Source organism: Oenanthe melanoleuca, chromosome 26 (assembly GCF_029582105.1).
Source record: "Oenanthe melanoleuca isolate GR-GAL-2019-014 chromosome 26, OMel1.0, whole genome shotgun sequence".
Lineage (NCBI taxonomy): Eukaryota > Metazoa > Chordata > Aves > Passeriformes > Muscicapidae > Oenanthe > Oenanthe melanoleuca.
In genome coordinates, this window is record NC_079359.1 from 5,429,898 (window position 1) to 5,445,803 (window position 15,906).

Genomic DNA, 15,906 nt, shown 5'->3' on the forward strand with positions numbered 1-15,906 from the left:
TGCCCGTGCGTGGGAAAACTGCCTAGCTGGGGGAGCCCACACATCTGCCTGCTCCTGCTGAAGTGCTGGGTGCTCAGAGTGACCTCGTCAGGAGCCCGGGTCTCCTGGGACACCTGGGATCTCTGCCAGGGTGGTGAGGCTGGCCCCAGGGAGCACGAACCAGTTCCTGGCTCCGCCAGCCGCCCTGCCCTCTTAATGAGGGATAATGAGGCATCTCATCAGCGCTGCAGACTTGGCCCCTGGCTACGGCGGCTGCCGGCAGAGCCCCCGGGAGTGATGGAGGGGCTGGGGCAGGGGGGACTGCAGCCGGGGCTCTGCGGGGCTGGGGTCTACGAGGGGTGCATGGGCAGGGTGGGCTGGGGTGCGTGCCAGGAGCGAGGGGCTGATCCTTGTCAGTGACCCCGGCACATTCCCGGAGGGATTTCTTCCCATTACAGACCTCACCTGGGTGAAGGACCCACACACAGCGTGTGCAGGGGCGCATTCAGCTGCCCAGCCACCTGTGACCGTCGCCCGCCCTGGCAGCCCGTGGCCAGCACAGGTCCCAGGTGTGCCCCCGGCAGCCCGGCTGGCCCGGGGAGCCCCTCGGTGCCAGGCGCTGGCACAGGAACAGACGGTGCTGCCGTGGCCGGGAACGAGACGGGCTGGAAAGGAGACGGTGTTTGGCTGCAGGGGAGGGAGGATCAGGCAGGACCAGGCTGCGCTGCCCCGGCCCCGCTCCACGGCTCCTTCCCCTGAACAGGTCACACGAGGCTGGGGGATCTGCTCCTTGCTGTGGAACAGCCTGGGGACTGCAAATCCGCGTCCCAGGGCTTTGAGGGGTGGGAGCGCTGTGTGCTGAGGGGTGGCCCAGCACCCTTGGGTGAGTGGCTGGGGTCTGTTCTCTGCTTTTGTCTCCTCTCCTGGGCTGTGCTCGGAGTCCCCAGAGCCCCCGCCTGGCTGGTGCTGCACGCAGAGCCGACTGTCCTAGCTGGCACTGCATCCCAAAAGCCCCTACCCTGGCACTGCACCGGCCCGTGGTGCCTCCTTGGCTGGCACTGCAGCCCCATGCCCCCAGTCCGGTGCACTGCACTCTGTTCAGTGCCCTGTACTCTCTGCACTCTGCCCTTCCTGGCGTCCCCTGCCCAGTCAGCCCTGTGCCCCACAGCCCCACCAGCACTGCACAGCACCCTATAGCCCTGTGCCCATGGGGCTGCACCCCCAAAAGCTGCTCTTGCACCTCCACATCTGTTCCTGCGCCCCCGGCTGTGGTGCAGAAGTGCCCGAGCCCTGCCCCATCCCACACCCTGCCCCATCCCACACCCGGCCTGCTCACAAGAAGACCCTGGGGCACCGCCTGCCCTCGGGCACCCGAAAGCTCCTCCCGGGTGAAGCGGGGCTGCGCCGGGCCTGGCCGGGCTTCGCCTGGGCGTGAAGGGAGCCTGAGCGCAGGAGGGGCCAGGGAGGCGGCAGGAATGCGAGTGGGAGAGCGGCCGGGCAAGTAGCGGCAGCTCCCGGAGCGCGGATCCCACACGCGGCTCGGCGGGAGCGGAGCCGGCTCGGGCCGTGCGGGATGGGGCACGCCGTGCCTCGGCCCCTCTGAGAGTCCCGGCCCGGGAGCGCCGTGACTTCCCGCGGCGGGTAATGCCCGGCCGGGCCCGCACCAGGGGCTGAGGATCCCGCGGGCCAGCGCCATGACCCCCGAGAAGGTGCTGAGGGAGGGCGTGCTGGAGAAGCGCAGCGGCGGGCTGCTGCAGCTCTGGAAGAAGAAGCGCTGCCTGCTGACGGAGAAGGGGCTGCAGCTCTTCGAGCCCAAGGGCTCGCGGCGCAAGGAGCTGAGCTTCGCCCGCATGAAGGCCGTGGAGTGCGTGGAGTGGAAGGAGCGGCACATTTACTTCACGGTGGTGATGGACGACAGCGTCGAGATCGATTTCCGCTGCGCGCAGGAGGACCCGGGCTGGAACGCCGAGATCACCATGGGGCTGGTGCGCTTCAAGAACCAGCAGGCGATGCGGGAGGTGCGCGCCCGGCACAGCTGCCGAGCAGGTACCGGAGCCCCGCGGGCCGGGACGGGGGCCCTGGCCGAGGTTCCTGTCCTGGAGTGCTTTGGGGAATCACAGAGGGGGTCCGACGGACCGGGGTGGTTCTGCAGCTTGATATTCCCGTGTTCCCCTGCCACTGGCTGAGATACCCCATGGGTTTCACCTCTCTGTATCCCTGGACAGGGATTTTATAACATCCTCCCTCTGTCTGGGGTGGCCTGAGGGATATGGGGCCCTTTGCCATCCTGCACGTGGGATGGGGTGTGGATGACTTCTGGCCCCAGTCCCCCGTCCCAGCGCTAGCTGAGCAGGTGACAGGAGCCTTCTCTCTGCAGTGGTGCAGCTGGACGCAGCCCCGGTGGGACAGCCCAGGGAATCACAGCTCCCCAGGAGTCGGATGGAGATGGCCCTCGGCTCGGCAGGAGCTGGGGACAACGGGATCCCTGCGGGCAAGTGAGGTCACTGCTTGCAGCCCGGGACAAGGACGGTGGCCCCGGGGAGGCTGGTGCTGGCGCTGGCTCCCCCTGTGCTGGGGAGGACTGGAGCACCACAAGAGCTGGGCTGGCACAGCCACCTCTCCTTGGCACAGCAGGGCAAAGGATGCAGGCAGGGACAGCACCTGGTGCTTCAGACGAGGCAGGAGGTGACATCCGTGCCTGGGACCCTGCCAGCCTTCATTCCACTGACATGTGCAGACCGTGGAGCACTGCTGGGACCCCGGCCTCTCCTGCAGGACAGGGGAGACATGAGGCTGTCCTGGAAGGATCCGTGCCACAGGGAGCTCTGCTGGTGTGACAGTGATACTGGGACAGATGGATGTGGCTGGGTCCTAATTTTAAAAAGGGGCTGCTGGAGAGCTGCTGCAGCAGGGACCCCTCACAGGGCACTGAACCGAGAGCATGGTGACACAGCAGTGCTGCTGGACATTGTCTCACCCTGGGATGTCCTTGGGCTGTTGGGGATTGCTGGGGACCCCAATTCCCTGTACCAAAAATGTCCCTAAACAGGACTTTCAGCTTCTTACCCTGGTGTTGCTTTGATTTGTGGGACCCCACGGCACGGGAGAGCACAGAGCTTTGCCAGTCATGATCCCTAAACCAGTCAGGCTTTAAAGTCCCCCACTGGCACCCTGAGGCTGGTCCCCAGTCCTGCTGCGCCCAGGGATTCCCACGGTGGTTTGTGTGCCGGTGAGCAGGAGCAGTGCTGTGGCTCTGCAGCAGGGAAGGGACGGCCCTGCCCCGACAGGCAGCGCAGACAGCAGTGCCTGGAGCCACCAGAGCTCTCCACAAGCCGGAGCCTGAGCCCAGCCCGGGGCCAGAGGCGCTGCAGATCCTCCGGAGCTTTCCCGGCGCGTGGGAATCGGGGAGCGCGGTGTCCTTGTGTCCCAGGCCCTGGCAGCTGGCCCCAGTCTGTAGTGCAGCCTGTACTGCAGCCTGTAGCGCAGCCTGTAGTGCAGCCTGTACCCAACCTGTACTGCAGCCTGTACTGCAGCCTGTAGTGCAGCCTCCACTGCAGCCTGTACTGCAGCCTGTACCCAGCCTGTACTGCAGCCTGTACCCAACCTGTACTGCAGCCTGTACTGCAGCCTGTACTGCAGCCTGTACTGCAGCCTGTACCCAGCCTGTACCCAGCCTGTACTGCAGCCTGTACCCAACCTGTACTGCAGCCTGTACCCAGCCTGTACTGCAGCCTGTACTGCAGCCTCAACTGCAGCCTGTAGTACAGCCTGTATTGCAGCCTGTACCCAGCCTGTACTGCAGCCTCAACTGCAGCCTGTACTGCAGCCTGTACTGCAGCCTCAACTGCAGCCTGTACTGCAGCCTGTACCCAGCCTGTAGTGCAGCCTGTACTGCAGCCTGTACTGCAGCCTGTACCCAGCCTGTACTGCAGCCTGTACTGCAGCCTGTACTGCAGTCTGTACTGCAGCCTGTACCCAGCCTGTACCCAGCCTGTACTGCAGCCTCAACTGCAGCCTGAACTGCAGCCTCAACTGCAGCCTGAACTGCAGCCTGTACTGCAGCCTGTACCCAGCCTGTACTGCAGCCTCAACTGCAGCCTCAACTGCAGCCTGTAGTGCAGCCTGTACTGCAGCCTGTACTGCAGCCTGTACCCAGCCTGTACTGCAGCCTCAACTGCAGCCTGTACTGCAGCCTGTACCCAGCCTGTACTGCAGCCTGTACTGCAGCCTGTAGTGCAGCCTGTACGCAGCCTGTACTGCAGCCTGAACTGCAGTCTGTACTGCAGCCTGTACTGCAGCCTCCACTGCAGCCTCCACTGCAGCCTGTACTGCAGCCTGTACCCAGCCTGAACTGCAGCCTGAACTGCAGCCTGTAGTGCAGCCTGTACTGCAGTCTGTACCCAGCCTGTACCCAGCCTGAACTGCAGCCTGAACTGCAGCCTGTACCCAGCCTGAACTGCAGCCTGAACTGCAGCCTGTACCCAGTCTGTACTGCAGCCTGTACTGCAGCCTCAACTGCAGCCTGTACCCAGCCTGAACTGCAGCCTGTACTGCAGCCTGCAGCCCACCCTGCACCCAGCCTGCCCCCCAGGGCCTTGGAAGGTCCAGAGGGGGAAAATGCCCCATCCCTCTAAACACATGCTGGGGGGTTCACTTGTAAGAGAGTAAACACAGGTGACCTGTGGATCACAGGGACATTGAGGGACAAGGAGCTGTGCCTGGGGACCTGGTCCTGGCTGGGTCTGACTGCCCCATACTGCTCTCTGGGAATTTACCGTTGGCGTCCATCCCCTTGGTGGCAGTCAATGGGGAACCCTTCCCTTCAACCAGTGGCTCCCAGTAACAGGGATATTGGATTTGTAGCAGCAGCAGCACATGGACAAATCTCAAAAATCTGAGTTGGAAGGGACCCACAAGGATCATTGAGTCCCACTCTTAAGTGAACGGGGATCAAACCCATGACCTGGGTGTTACCAGCACCCAGCTCTGACCCATGGAGCCAATCTCAGATATATTTTTAGTGTTTTGCTCTGCATCTGCCCTCAGCACTGCTCTACCCCATAGATTTCCAGCCTGATCCTTCCCACCCCCGCAGATCCGAGTGGTGTCCAAGGCCAGGTGGCACCTGATAAAACAACCAGTCACCTGGAGGCAGCTCCCTGTGGTTTGTGAGTCAGGGATGGGGACTCAGAACATCCCCTCTGTGTCAGCTGGGGAGGAGGGATGGGAGATCTCAGTCCCCGGCCAGTCCCTCGGTGCCGTCCCCATGGCAGAGCCGGGGCTTTGAAACCCATGGGAAAACCTCAAATCCAGGGGTCCCATTGCCCCATCCTTCTGCCCTTCCCTCCTCACTCCGGGTCCCAGCAGAGGATGAAACCTGAGACTGGAGCAAATGGCGTCCGAACAGCCCCCGCCCTATCCCCGGAGCTGCGGGAATGCAGCGCCTTTGTCACGGGCTAATTTTGGCTCCTCTGTGCTCCGAAAACAATCCCAAGGCATCCGGGAGGAAAGATGCTGGAGGCCTGGCCCCGTGGGGGCTTTTCCTTATAAAGGTCTGTCGGGGCTGGTTAAAGCCTCCTCCTGCGGGGGGAGAGCAGATGCTCTGCTGGCGGCGGGGCCGGGGCAGGGTCCGTGCAGGGGCTGGGCTGGCTGCAGGGGGCTTTCCCTGCCCCTGGGACCTGCTTGGTGCGATTCCCCCGGGGATGCACTGCCACTGCCACTGCCACTGCTGCCGGTGTCCAGGCAGGGAAGAGCCGGGGAGGCTCTGCAGGATGGGGCTGTGTGTGCTCCCCACCGCGGAGCTGCCCCACGCTGCAGCTGCGTGTCCCTCCCGGCCATGGAGCCCCAGGATTAACATGCCAGGCATTGTCCCTGCTGGGCCCCACGCTGGGAATTGTTTGCTCCTAAATTTGTCTCTAAAAATACCCCGGGGAACAGGTGCTGCTTGCCCTGCAGTCCTTGTCAGGCCGAAGGACACTGGGCAAGGGGCTTTGTGGGGAGCAGTGGGGACAGACAACAGCCTTTGCACTGCTTTTCCTGGGGAAAACCTCAGGGCCTGTGAGAGGCTGGGAGCTGCTTGAGCAAGCTGTAGTGCTGTGCTGGGTGCGTGGGGCTGGTCCCTCTCCTTGAAGAGGGGACTGCACCTTCCTGTCCCCACCCCGCCTGGCCTGAGGAGTGACTCCTCCTTTGCTGCTTTACACCATCACCCCTGAGCATGCAGCCTGGCCTGGAGAGCTTCACTGTCCTGCTCTGGTGCTCTGGTGGCTCCCAGGAAGCCCCTTGACCAGTGCTGTCCTGTGTGTGCCCCACTGTGCAGGGGTCAGCATGGCAGCAGCTCCCAGGCTCTTCACACCCCATGCTCTGCTTTTTCCAGCATCTCTGGAGCTTTGTCACGCTGGACAGATGCAAGGCAGAGGTGCCAGGAGGATCCAGCCCATCCCCATGGCCTCACCAGCACTGGTCAGCCTGACCCCAACAGCTCAGTGTGAGCAGGTGCTGTCTGAGCTGGGGCATCCCAGTGCCCAAAGGGCTCCAAGGGAGCTGGGCAGGGACCTGGGACAAGGGCCTGGAGAGACAGGACAAGGGAAATGGCTGGATGGGGCTTGGAGCAGCCTGGGACAGTGGAAGGTGTCCCTGCCCAGGGCAGGGGTGGGACTGGATGATCTCTAAGGTCTCTTCCCACCCAAACCATCCTGGGCTGATTCCCATGCAAACAGCCCCAAAATTCTCTGAGCCAGAGAGGGGCTGTGTGTGCCCTGGCACTGCAGTGACACACGGGTGAGCTGTGTGTGTGTCCCTGTGCTCCAGGCAGTGCCCCAGGTGTGAGCAGCAGTCCCAGCACGCCCGGGGCTTGCAGCAGATGCCTGCAGAGGAGGGGATTTGTGCTATTTTTACCGACCACTTGCAGGCAGGGCTGGGATTCAATAGCCCCCTGCAGCCACAGCCCCGGCAGAGCACGGCTGTCCTGGGGCCAGGCATCACCTCCCTCCTGCAGAGCCAGGTAAGGCACTGCCACTGCCCCTGTCCCTGCCACTACCACTGCCCCTGCCCCTGCCCCTGCCCCTGTCCCTGTCCCTGCCCCGGGTCCCCTCTGGGTGTGCTGCTGGTGACACGGGCACGAGATCCCCAGCACCTGCATGTGATAGAGAGAAACCCCCAGCACGTGAATTTTCCTGAATCTCTCCCCCTCTCTGAGGTGGATCAGACATTTCCTCTGAGGATTGGTGAGGCTGCAATGGGGACAAAGACTTTGGAGCTGATATTTTTCTGTTTTTTTCCACAACGTGGCAAACAGGACTGTTTGGGGAGCACTTGCCCAGGAGTTCCAGCCTGGTGGGAGGTTCAGGATGAGAACAGTGTGGAGTTGGGGGAGAGTGCCTGTGGTTTGTCTCCAGCCTCCTGGGATGGGGGAAGATGTCAGGATTCACTGTGTTTGGGTTTGTGGGATTATTTCCTTTAAGGATTTACATGATCCAGTGGTTCAATAATCTTTATAAACTTCTTACAGCTGGGACAGTGCAAATAGTGCAAAATTAGCTTGTCCAGATCCTCTTGTCTCCATCAGGGAGTGAAGTCTCTCATGGATGCTTGGGATTCAGCTGGAGTCCAAAAGTTCTGGCACTGGGGATTGCTGGGGATGTCTCACTGGCACAGCTGAGTCCTTGCTGTGGTTTGGGAAGCCAATTTACGCCTATTTGGCCCTAAATTGTGACTGACCTTGGTAGAGGTCATGAGCTCGAGGTGTGGTGTGGATTCCACCCCAAGGAATGCTGGGCTGTGCTCCAGAGGGGGACAATGGAAACGCTGAGAAGCTGTGCCCAGTCCTCAGCTCCAGGGAGAGACAGGCTCCTCTGCCACCCCCGAAATAAACTGGGGGCCAGCAGCTGGGACCCAGCCTGCTCAGGGCACCAGTGCTGCTTGGTTCCTCTGGGATGTTTGTCAAGCACCAAAAACCTCCACAAAGGCAGGAAACAGGATCTGTCTGATGTAGTTTGAGGACAAAGAAATTTCTGTCCTTGGGATTTTTCTTTGTAAATCCAGGGATCTGGATTGGGAGATGATTCCTGCTGGGATTTTATTACATTCCCCCTCCCCAAATTCCATTTATTCAGGACATGTCTCTGGATGAGCTGTAGGGGAAATAGGGACAAGGGGGCAGAGTCAGGAGGTGCCCTGAGATTTGCTTGGCACAGGCTCCCCACAAACCTGGGAGCAGCTGTTTGAGACCAGCTTTTCATTTCCCCCAGCATGAATCTTTGGGGTCTAAAGCAGTTTCCAAATTTCAAAATTTGGGAGGACGCAAAAGGATCAAGGCAAAAAATCCCAGCTTGTCCATTTCACTCCTGGAAAATGCTGTTTGAGGGGGGAAAAAAAATTTAAGCGGATTGGTATTTCCCCCCACATTTTTCTGCTGCTTGGGCTCACAGGAGGGGTTAGAGGAGCAGCGTGGGCTGGAGCTGCTGCCAGGGCTTGGGATCACCAGGCAAATGCAGAATAGGAAACCCTGAGTGTTTCACCTGGAATGTGGCTGCTGAAGGAACCTGCTCAGCTGTGAGCACTGACTTAGAGAATCCCAGAGTCATTTGGGTTGGGAGAGACCTTAAAGCCATCCAGTCCTACTCCTGCCATGGGCAGGGACACCTCCCACTATCCCAGGCTGTTTCAAGCCCTGTCCACCCTGCCTTGGACACTTGCAGATTTAGGGCACCTGTGCCAGGGCCTCACAGCCAAGAATTCCTTCCCAATATCCCATCTAATGCTGCCCCCTGGCAGTGGGAGCCGTACCCCTTGTCCTGTCCCTCCATCCCTTGTCCCAGGTCCCTCTCCTGCTCTCTTGGAGCCCCTTTAGGCGCTGGAAGGGGCTCTCGGGTGTCCCTGGATCGTTCTCCAAACTGGACACCCCGAGCCCTCAGCCTGGCTCCAGAGCAGAGGTGTTGCCCTTTGCTCTGGCACTCCCCGGGTGGCTTTTAGCTCTCCCTTGCTGCTGTTGCCCACGGGAGCTGCAGATCAGCATTCTCTGAGCCGACACAATGGGGGAACCCCCGAGAAATCTCTCCTGAGATTTCCAGCCCCCATCCCTTGCCCCGAGCTGGGGCGGGCGGGGAGTGGCTCGGAGCTTGGGGAGAGCCCCGAGAGCAGGAGCCGAGCCCCGGGGGCCGGGGCAGTGCCCGAGAGCAGCCGGGCTCTGCTGAGCCCCGTCCGTGTCCCGGGGATGGAGCCGCTCCCTGTCCGTGTCCCGGGGATGGATGGAGCTGTTCCCTGTCCGTGTCCCGGGGATGGAGCCGCTCCCTGTCCGTGTCCCGGGGATGGATGGAGCTGTTCCCCGTCCGTGTCCCGGGGATGGAGCCGCTCCCTGTCCGTGTCCCGGGGATGGATGGAGCTGTTCCCTGTCCGTGTCCCGGGGATGGATGGAGCTGTTCCCTGTCCGTGTCCCGGGGATGGAGCTGTTCCCCGTCCGTGTCCCGGGGATGGATGGAGCCGCTCCCTGTCCGTGTCCCGGGGATGGAGCCGCTCCCTGTCCGTGTCCCGGGGATGGAGCTGCCGGCGCGGGGCAGCAGCGCTCCTCGGCACCGCTCCCTGTCCCTCTGGGTGCCTTTGGGCTGGCGCTCCGTTCCAGCTTTCCCCTTTCTTTGGCAGGGAGCAGCGCACGCCGCGATGCCCGAGCCGTGAGTATCTGCGGGGATCCCGCCCAGCCTCGCCCGGCTGCGCTTGTCCCTTTGGGGAGGATCAGCCGGGACACCCTGCCCTACACCTCTGTGCCATTCCCCTTGCAAAAACTGTCTTTAAATGCAAATTGTTCACCCTTTCAATGTCCCAGTTCAAACCTCGGGTCTTTCCCGCATCCCAAAATGCTGATGGGAGGGGGGAGCCCCTCTGGATTTGCCCTGAGGCTCTCTGTAGCACATTGAACAAAATGGTGAGCAGAGAAGGGAGAAACTCCCAGTAACGCTTTCCTGGAGCAGTGACCTGGGGATGTCCCACCCTGTGAGCCTGGCAGGGTCCAGGCACCCTGACCCACTGAAGTGGGAGTGGGGAATGAAGGTGCCTGAACTGCAGGGACTGAGCCGGGTTGGCACGATGGGCACGGTGCCAGCTCACCTGTCACACCTGAGTGACATTTTGGCTTTCTTAGCTGTGGCCCTGAGCTCCCACTGCACTTCCAGAGGGCACCAACTCAGATCTGGCTCACATGCTGGTGGCAGCTGTGAGATACAGAAATAAGGGACCACCTGCAACAACACGAGATGCTTTCCTTGACTGTCCCCTCTTTTTTATTCTCATTCTTTGATGCCCTGTTCCCTTCTCTTGTTTTTTCTGCTCCTTCCTGGCTGCTCACCTGCCTGCAGAGAGGTAAGTGCCTTTCCCTTTGGGAGAAAATCTCGGTGCTGCTCTGCATTTGCTGCGTGTTTGTTTTCAAAGGGTGTTTTCCTTCCCTTCCCTTTCCCCTAGAGAAAATCCAAGATCACAGCCTCACGCAAACTCTTGTTGAAGGTGAGTCCCGAGGGCTGGAAACTCCCTGGTTTGTGTTGCTGGGGAAGGAGCCAGGTTGGAGCCTGGGGTCGGTGGGACAGGCACGAGGAGAGCTCAAGGATGGGCTGTGGGCAGCAGCTCCCACCCCACCTTTCTCTTCTCACTCATGTGGGATTTGTGGTCCAAACAAACCTCCTCTTCACTGAGGTGGGGAGAGACCCCCACAGCTTCAGCTCTGAAGCCTCCGCTCGTTTGTGCCTGGGAGGTCCCTGGGCTCTGGCTTGGGATAAACATTCCCTGCCCCAGCAGAGCCCAGTGGGACCAGGGCCCCCACAGCCCCCAGTGCCCCCCTGCCCCAGGGCCCCACACCAAAGCTCTGGGGAGGCTTTGATGTGTGTTTGGGACAGCACAGGGGGTTGGCACCGAGTCTGTCCCACCCTACAGACATTGTGTGAGTGGCTCAGGGGAGCCAAGGGCCTGCTCAGCTCACATTCTGCCATTTCCTTGTGCTCACAGAGTTTGATGCTGGCCAAAGCCAAGGAGGAGTGGGACCAGGAGATTGTGGACAAGCAGGCAGAGAAGGAGAGGTACCTGTCAGAGCGGGTCACTCCCCTGCGCACCAGCGGGCTCTCCTTGAGCCAGCTCCAGGTACTGCCCGGCCAGAGGGTGGGCTGAGCCCCTTGGGGCATGGGGGGCCTCCCTCAGGGCTCTCCTTTTCCTTGGCCCCCAGGACCTGTGCAGGGAGCTGCATGAGAAGGTGGAGATCGTGGATGAGGAGAGATACGACATTGAAGCGAAATGCAACCATAACACCCGGGAGGTAGGAGGGAGGATGAGCTGGTTCCTTCTGGAAACTCCCTCCCAGTGGCAGCTCTGGCCTTAGTAGGGATGTGTCATGGACCAGGCTGAGCTGGGATATGGGTCAGACACCAGGGTTTTCTCAGGGCTATTTGGCACCACTCAGAGCAAGGTTCCCTGCCCAAGGGAGCCCAAACTGTCCTTGGGGTCCACAGGGAGGCTCCCTGTGGGTCTGAGAGCTTCTCGTGGCACAGCTGCCACCTGAGCCCATGGCCCAGCCCATGGCCCAGCTCTGAGGCTGGTGGGCAGAGCCCTGTGTGGTTTCTCTATTCCTTCCCAACAGCCTGGGTGGGATGGTCCTGCAGGAGGTGCAGACCCTCTGGGACTCGGTGCTGGCAGAGCCCAGGGCTTCCCACACGGGCTGGCTGTGCAAGGCAGCCAAGCAGTGACCTCCCACTCCCCCTGCTCCCCTGGCCCTGCAGATTAAGGATCTGAAAATCAAGGTTCTTGACCTGCGGGGGAAGTTCAAGCGGCCGCCGCTGCGGCGGGTCCGCGTCTCGGCCGACGCCATGCTCAGGGCTCTGCTGGGCTCCAAGCACAAGGTCTCCATGGACCTCAGGGCCAACCTCAAGTCTGTCAAGAAGGAGGACACGGAGAAGGTGGGTAACTCCTCTGGGACACACTTCCAGGGGTGCCCTTTCCCTTCTCCAGGTACCCTTACCAGCCTGGGGAGGCCATTCCCCTCCTGGGATGTTGTGGGACCAGTTTGACTGGGCCAGGGGACTGGGGAATGGTAATGTGAGATTTAGGGCTGTGTCTGTGGTTCTCTTCCCTCCCAGAGTGTGGGGGGGTCTCTCACCTGCGCCCCCTTGGCACCAGTGCTGAGCTGCACACACAGAGTCTGATCCTTGATCTTGTGCTCCTGTTGGGCACAATAACAGCCAGAAAACTCCCAGGGAACTCCCAGACCCAGATTAGATAAAACAGAGCAGCCCAGCACTTGGCCTGAGATAAATGGCCCAGTTCCCACCAGCTTGGCAGAGGTGTGAGAAGGGAAAGTCTCAAAGCCAGCGATGCCCAGACCTGCCTGGGGTGTGCAGATGCCCCAACACCAGCAGCTCAGCCTCATCCCCAGGCATAGCTGGGGATCCCCTACCCAGAAGGGTTTCACCAGCTCACTCCAGCTCAGCAGATTGAATGAGAATTGGATGAGAATCTCAATTTTGAGCTGTTTTTTTCTTTGTCCCCCCATTGTGGTATAGCACTTTTCCAACTCTTTGGACAGAAAACTGTGCTTACAGCCCTGAGCCCCAGGTGGAAAAGGGATCTGGGTGTTGGGGCACAGCTTGTAATGCTGGGGGTTGGCAGAGCAGGCACCTGGGCTGCTGTCACCTCCCTGGCTGCTCTGGAAGTGTCTGCAGGCTCCCACTGTCACACCAACAATCCCAGTCCCCACCAATGGCTCACAGAAGATGGAGGTGGGAGGGCAATGCAGGAAGTGTTTTTACTTCAGGAAAAACATTTGCCCCACTGTCCTTGTGTAAACCCAAAGTCCAAGGTGGTTTCTTTCTCCTGAAGAAATTTTTCTGAGATCATTGAGCCTGGGGTGCATGAATGCAACTTGGCCAGGCTGTGGGGAGGGGAGTATCCACATGGATCCAGATCTCCATGTGGAGATCAGGCTGCTGTTTGCCAGCTCCCCAGCCAGCTGCATGTGCAGGGACACATGGCAGAGAGACAGGGGGCAGCTGTGTCCCCCAGCTGAGGGTCCTGTGCAGGGGGAGGGATGGGGCAGGGATGGGGCAGGGATGGAGCAGGGATGGGGCAGGGATGGGGCAGGGCTGCCAGACCCTCATCCCCCAGCTTGTGCCAGATCTCCAGCCCTGTCCCAGACCCCCAGCCTGTCCCAGCCCCTGATCCTGTCCCAGCCCCTGACCCTCTCTCAGCCCCTGACCCTGTTCCAGCCCCTGACCCCAGGCTGTCCCTGACCCAGCCCCAGCCCCTGCCCCAGTCCCAGCCCCTGACCCTGTCCCAGCCCCTGACCCTGTCCCAGCCCCTGACCCCAGACTGTCCCTGACCCTGACCCCAGGCTGTCCCTGACCCAGTCCCAGCCCCTGACCCTGACCCAGCCCCAGCCCCTGACCCAGTCCCAGCCCCTGACCCAGTCCCAGCCCCTGACCCTGTCCCAGTCCCTGACCCAGCCCCAGCCCCAGCCCTGACCCCGCTGTGCCCCCAGGAGCGCCCTGTGGAAGTGGGTGACTGGCGCAAGAACGTGGAGGCCATGTCGGGCATGGAGGGGAGGAAGAAGATGTTCGACGCTGCCAAGTCCCCCACGGGGCAGTGAGAGGTAGGGGGAGTGCTGATGTCCCTGTGCTCCCTCAGCCTCCTGGGCTGTGCTTGGAGAGAGGCACAAATGCCCCCCCAAAGAGGCCCCCCATGCCCATGTCCCACCTTGGTCTGTCCCTCACCTCCCTGCAATGAGGTCCCTGCCCGCCCCTGCTCCCCTCTGGGTGTGCTGCTGTGCCACCCTCATCCTGTGGGCACTGCTGGCCCCTGCAGGCTGCTGGCAGAGCCCAGAGCTGCCCCTCTGCCCTCTGTCCCTGTGCCCCTGTGCCCCTCTGCCCCTCTGCTTTTCCTTCCCACAGGAGCACTGGCAAGAAGACCATCCCCATCCCTGCTGCCAGCCTGCCCTTGCTGCTGCTCTGTCCCTGTGTGCCCTTCCCTGAGCTCCCCCTGAGCTGAAACACAAGGACAATGGTGTGGGGAGCAGACCTGAGCTCTTCCTTCCAGCAGTGCCCTCAGCCCTGCCCCTGCACAGCGTCCCCCCTCCCTCAGCCACCATGGCCACCCACCCCCCAGCCCTGCAGACACCCCAGCAGCAGCTGCTGCTCCCCCATGCCCAGGTGTGTCACCCCAGAGGTCCCTGTGTGCATTAAAGGACTGTCCAGGTTGGGATGGTGTGGGCTCATCTCTGGGGAGCTGCCCAGGGCCAGCTCAGCTGCAATGTCCCCGTGCTGCCTCTCAGACACCACCCTGGGCTCACACAGCCTTTGGGCTCATCCCTGCCAGCTGCTCCTCATGCCCCACAGCTCTGCCCCGTTCAGGGCCACTCTCACTGAGCCCCAGGGTGCAGGAGATCCCAGCCACAGGCAGGAGGAGCAGAGCTGCCTGCTCTCCAAGCCCCACTTGTGTTCTTTTGGAAAAGCCTCCAGAGCTGCAGACACCAGCTCCCTCCCCAGCTGCTCACCACAAGCCCTGCAGCTGTGGCAATTGGGGCTGCCCCATTTCAAGGCTCAGTTCCAGAGGTGAATCCACATTTCAGGCCCAACTTCCCCCCAGCCAACCTTTTCCTGTGTCACAGCCCCCCAAACTGCAGCTGGGCAGTGAAAGCAGCTGGGCAAGTGTCAGCTCATTTGGAGCTGGGCTGGAGGGGTGAATTAGTGAGAATTCAAACTGCATGGGGTGTCCTGAGTGGGAGCTGCAGGAGCAGCTCAGCCCACACCCACAGCCTGCCCTTGGGAGCTGCAGCAGTGCCTTGTCCATGTCCCCAGGTATCCAGAGGAATTGCAGCACCCACAGATTCAAGCCCTCAGCAGGGTTGTTGCAGCATCCCCATCCCTTTGGAGTGAGCCTGTAAAGTGCAGGAAATGCAATAAACTGGGAGCAAAGGCCAGGTCTCAGGTAGGGCTGGAAGGAAAGTGCATTACAAAGTGTGTGGGCTGTGCACCCTGCCAGGAAAGCACAGCATTCCCTAAGGAAGGGGTGGGAAGGATGGCCCCTGGCAGATGGCTCCTGCAGGATTTCCCACTGCAGGCTCTGCCCATGGCTGGCACTGGGAGCTGGGATGGGGTTTGTCTCCAAGGCAGCTGGATTCCTCTGGCACACATCCCTTCCTTTGGCCGATCCAGGGATGCTGAGCCCAGCTGCCCACTGTCCCTGGGCACGGGAGGGTGAGGGAGGACACTGCTGGGGACACTCTCTAGCCCAGCCACAGCACCCTGCAGCTCCTTCATGGGGGGTTCAAAACTCAAATGCAAACTCCTGCCCACATCAGGAATGGATCAGGAGAGGCTGCTGCTGGAAAATTTGCTCCCTTAGCTCTCTCTTTGGGGTGCTCAGTCCACCCCCCCAGCAGGACTGGAGCAGTTGCATGGCACACAGAGGCTTTCCTACCCATTTTTTATCTTTTCAAGCTTAATTTGGCCGAGCAGCTGCAGCCTGGGTGCCAGGACTCCTTTGCCCTCATTCCAGACACCCCAGGACAGGCTTCAGGCAGGCCCAGCCTGGGAAGAGTCTCTGACTTGGCCAACAGCAGTGACAGCCCCCAGGGTGACCAGAGACAGGGCAGGGTGGCACCCCAGCCCCTGCCAGGGCCCAGCCTGCCCACACTGGAGGTTTTGGCTGGCAGCTCAGGGCCCAGGCAGGAGCACTGCCCGGTCTCAGATCCTGGGATCTCTCCGGGAATCCCCAGAGGGAACTCACACAGGTCCTGGCAGAGGAAGAAAGATGTGCAGGGAGAGTTAATAACTGGGACCTGACAAACTAGTAGAGCTGGAAAATGCAAGAGAGGTTTCATGGAAACAAAGCCTTCTTCAGGCCTGGAACAGAAGCAGAAAATGGCACATCAGGGGCTGAGAACAGTTCTCTGGGCTCAGTACA

General features: G+C 61.0%; 2 protein-coding genes across 3 annotated transcripts; both read left to right on the forward strand.

Moving 5' to 3' along the window:
* The first annotated feature begins 347 nt into the window (after positions 1-347).
* Positions 348-3,044, forward strand: PHLDA3 (pleckstrin homology like domain family A member 3). 2 transcript variants are annotated; one of them, XM_056511281.1, is made up of 2 exons: positions 348-1,997; positions 2,357-3,044. In XM_056511281.1, exons 1-2 carry the CDS (start codon positions 1,674-1,676, stop codon positions 2,666-2,668), a joined length of 636 nt encoding a protein of 211 aa, XP_056367256.1. In that variant the 5' UTR covers positions 348-1,673; the 3' UTR covers positions 2,669-3,044. The 2 variants fall into 2 exon arrangements, with proteins under 2 accessions (XP_056367256.1, XP_056367257.1); XM_056511282.1 differs by having other exon boundaries at positions 350-2,025.
* Positions 3,045-6,882: 3,838 nt separating this feature from the next.
* Positions 6,883-14,215, forward strand: TNNI1 (troponin I1, slow skeletal type). The gene is made up of 8 exons (XM_056511313.1): positions 6,883-6,979; positions 9,616-9,648; positions 10,429-10,470; positions 10,966-11,097; positions 11,180-11,269; positions 11,730-11,906; positions 13,484-13,594; positions 13,893-14,215. Exons 4-7 carry the CDS (start codon positions 10,972-10,974, stop codon positions 13,589-13,591), a joined length of 501 nt encoding a protein of 166 aa, XP_056367288.1. The 5' UTR covers positions 6,883-6,979; positions 9,616-9,648; positions 10,429-10,470; positions 10,966-10,971; the 3' UTR covers positions 13,592-13,594; positions 13,893-14,215.
* The last annotated feature ends 1,691 nt before the right edge of the window (positions 14,216-15,906 follow it).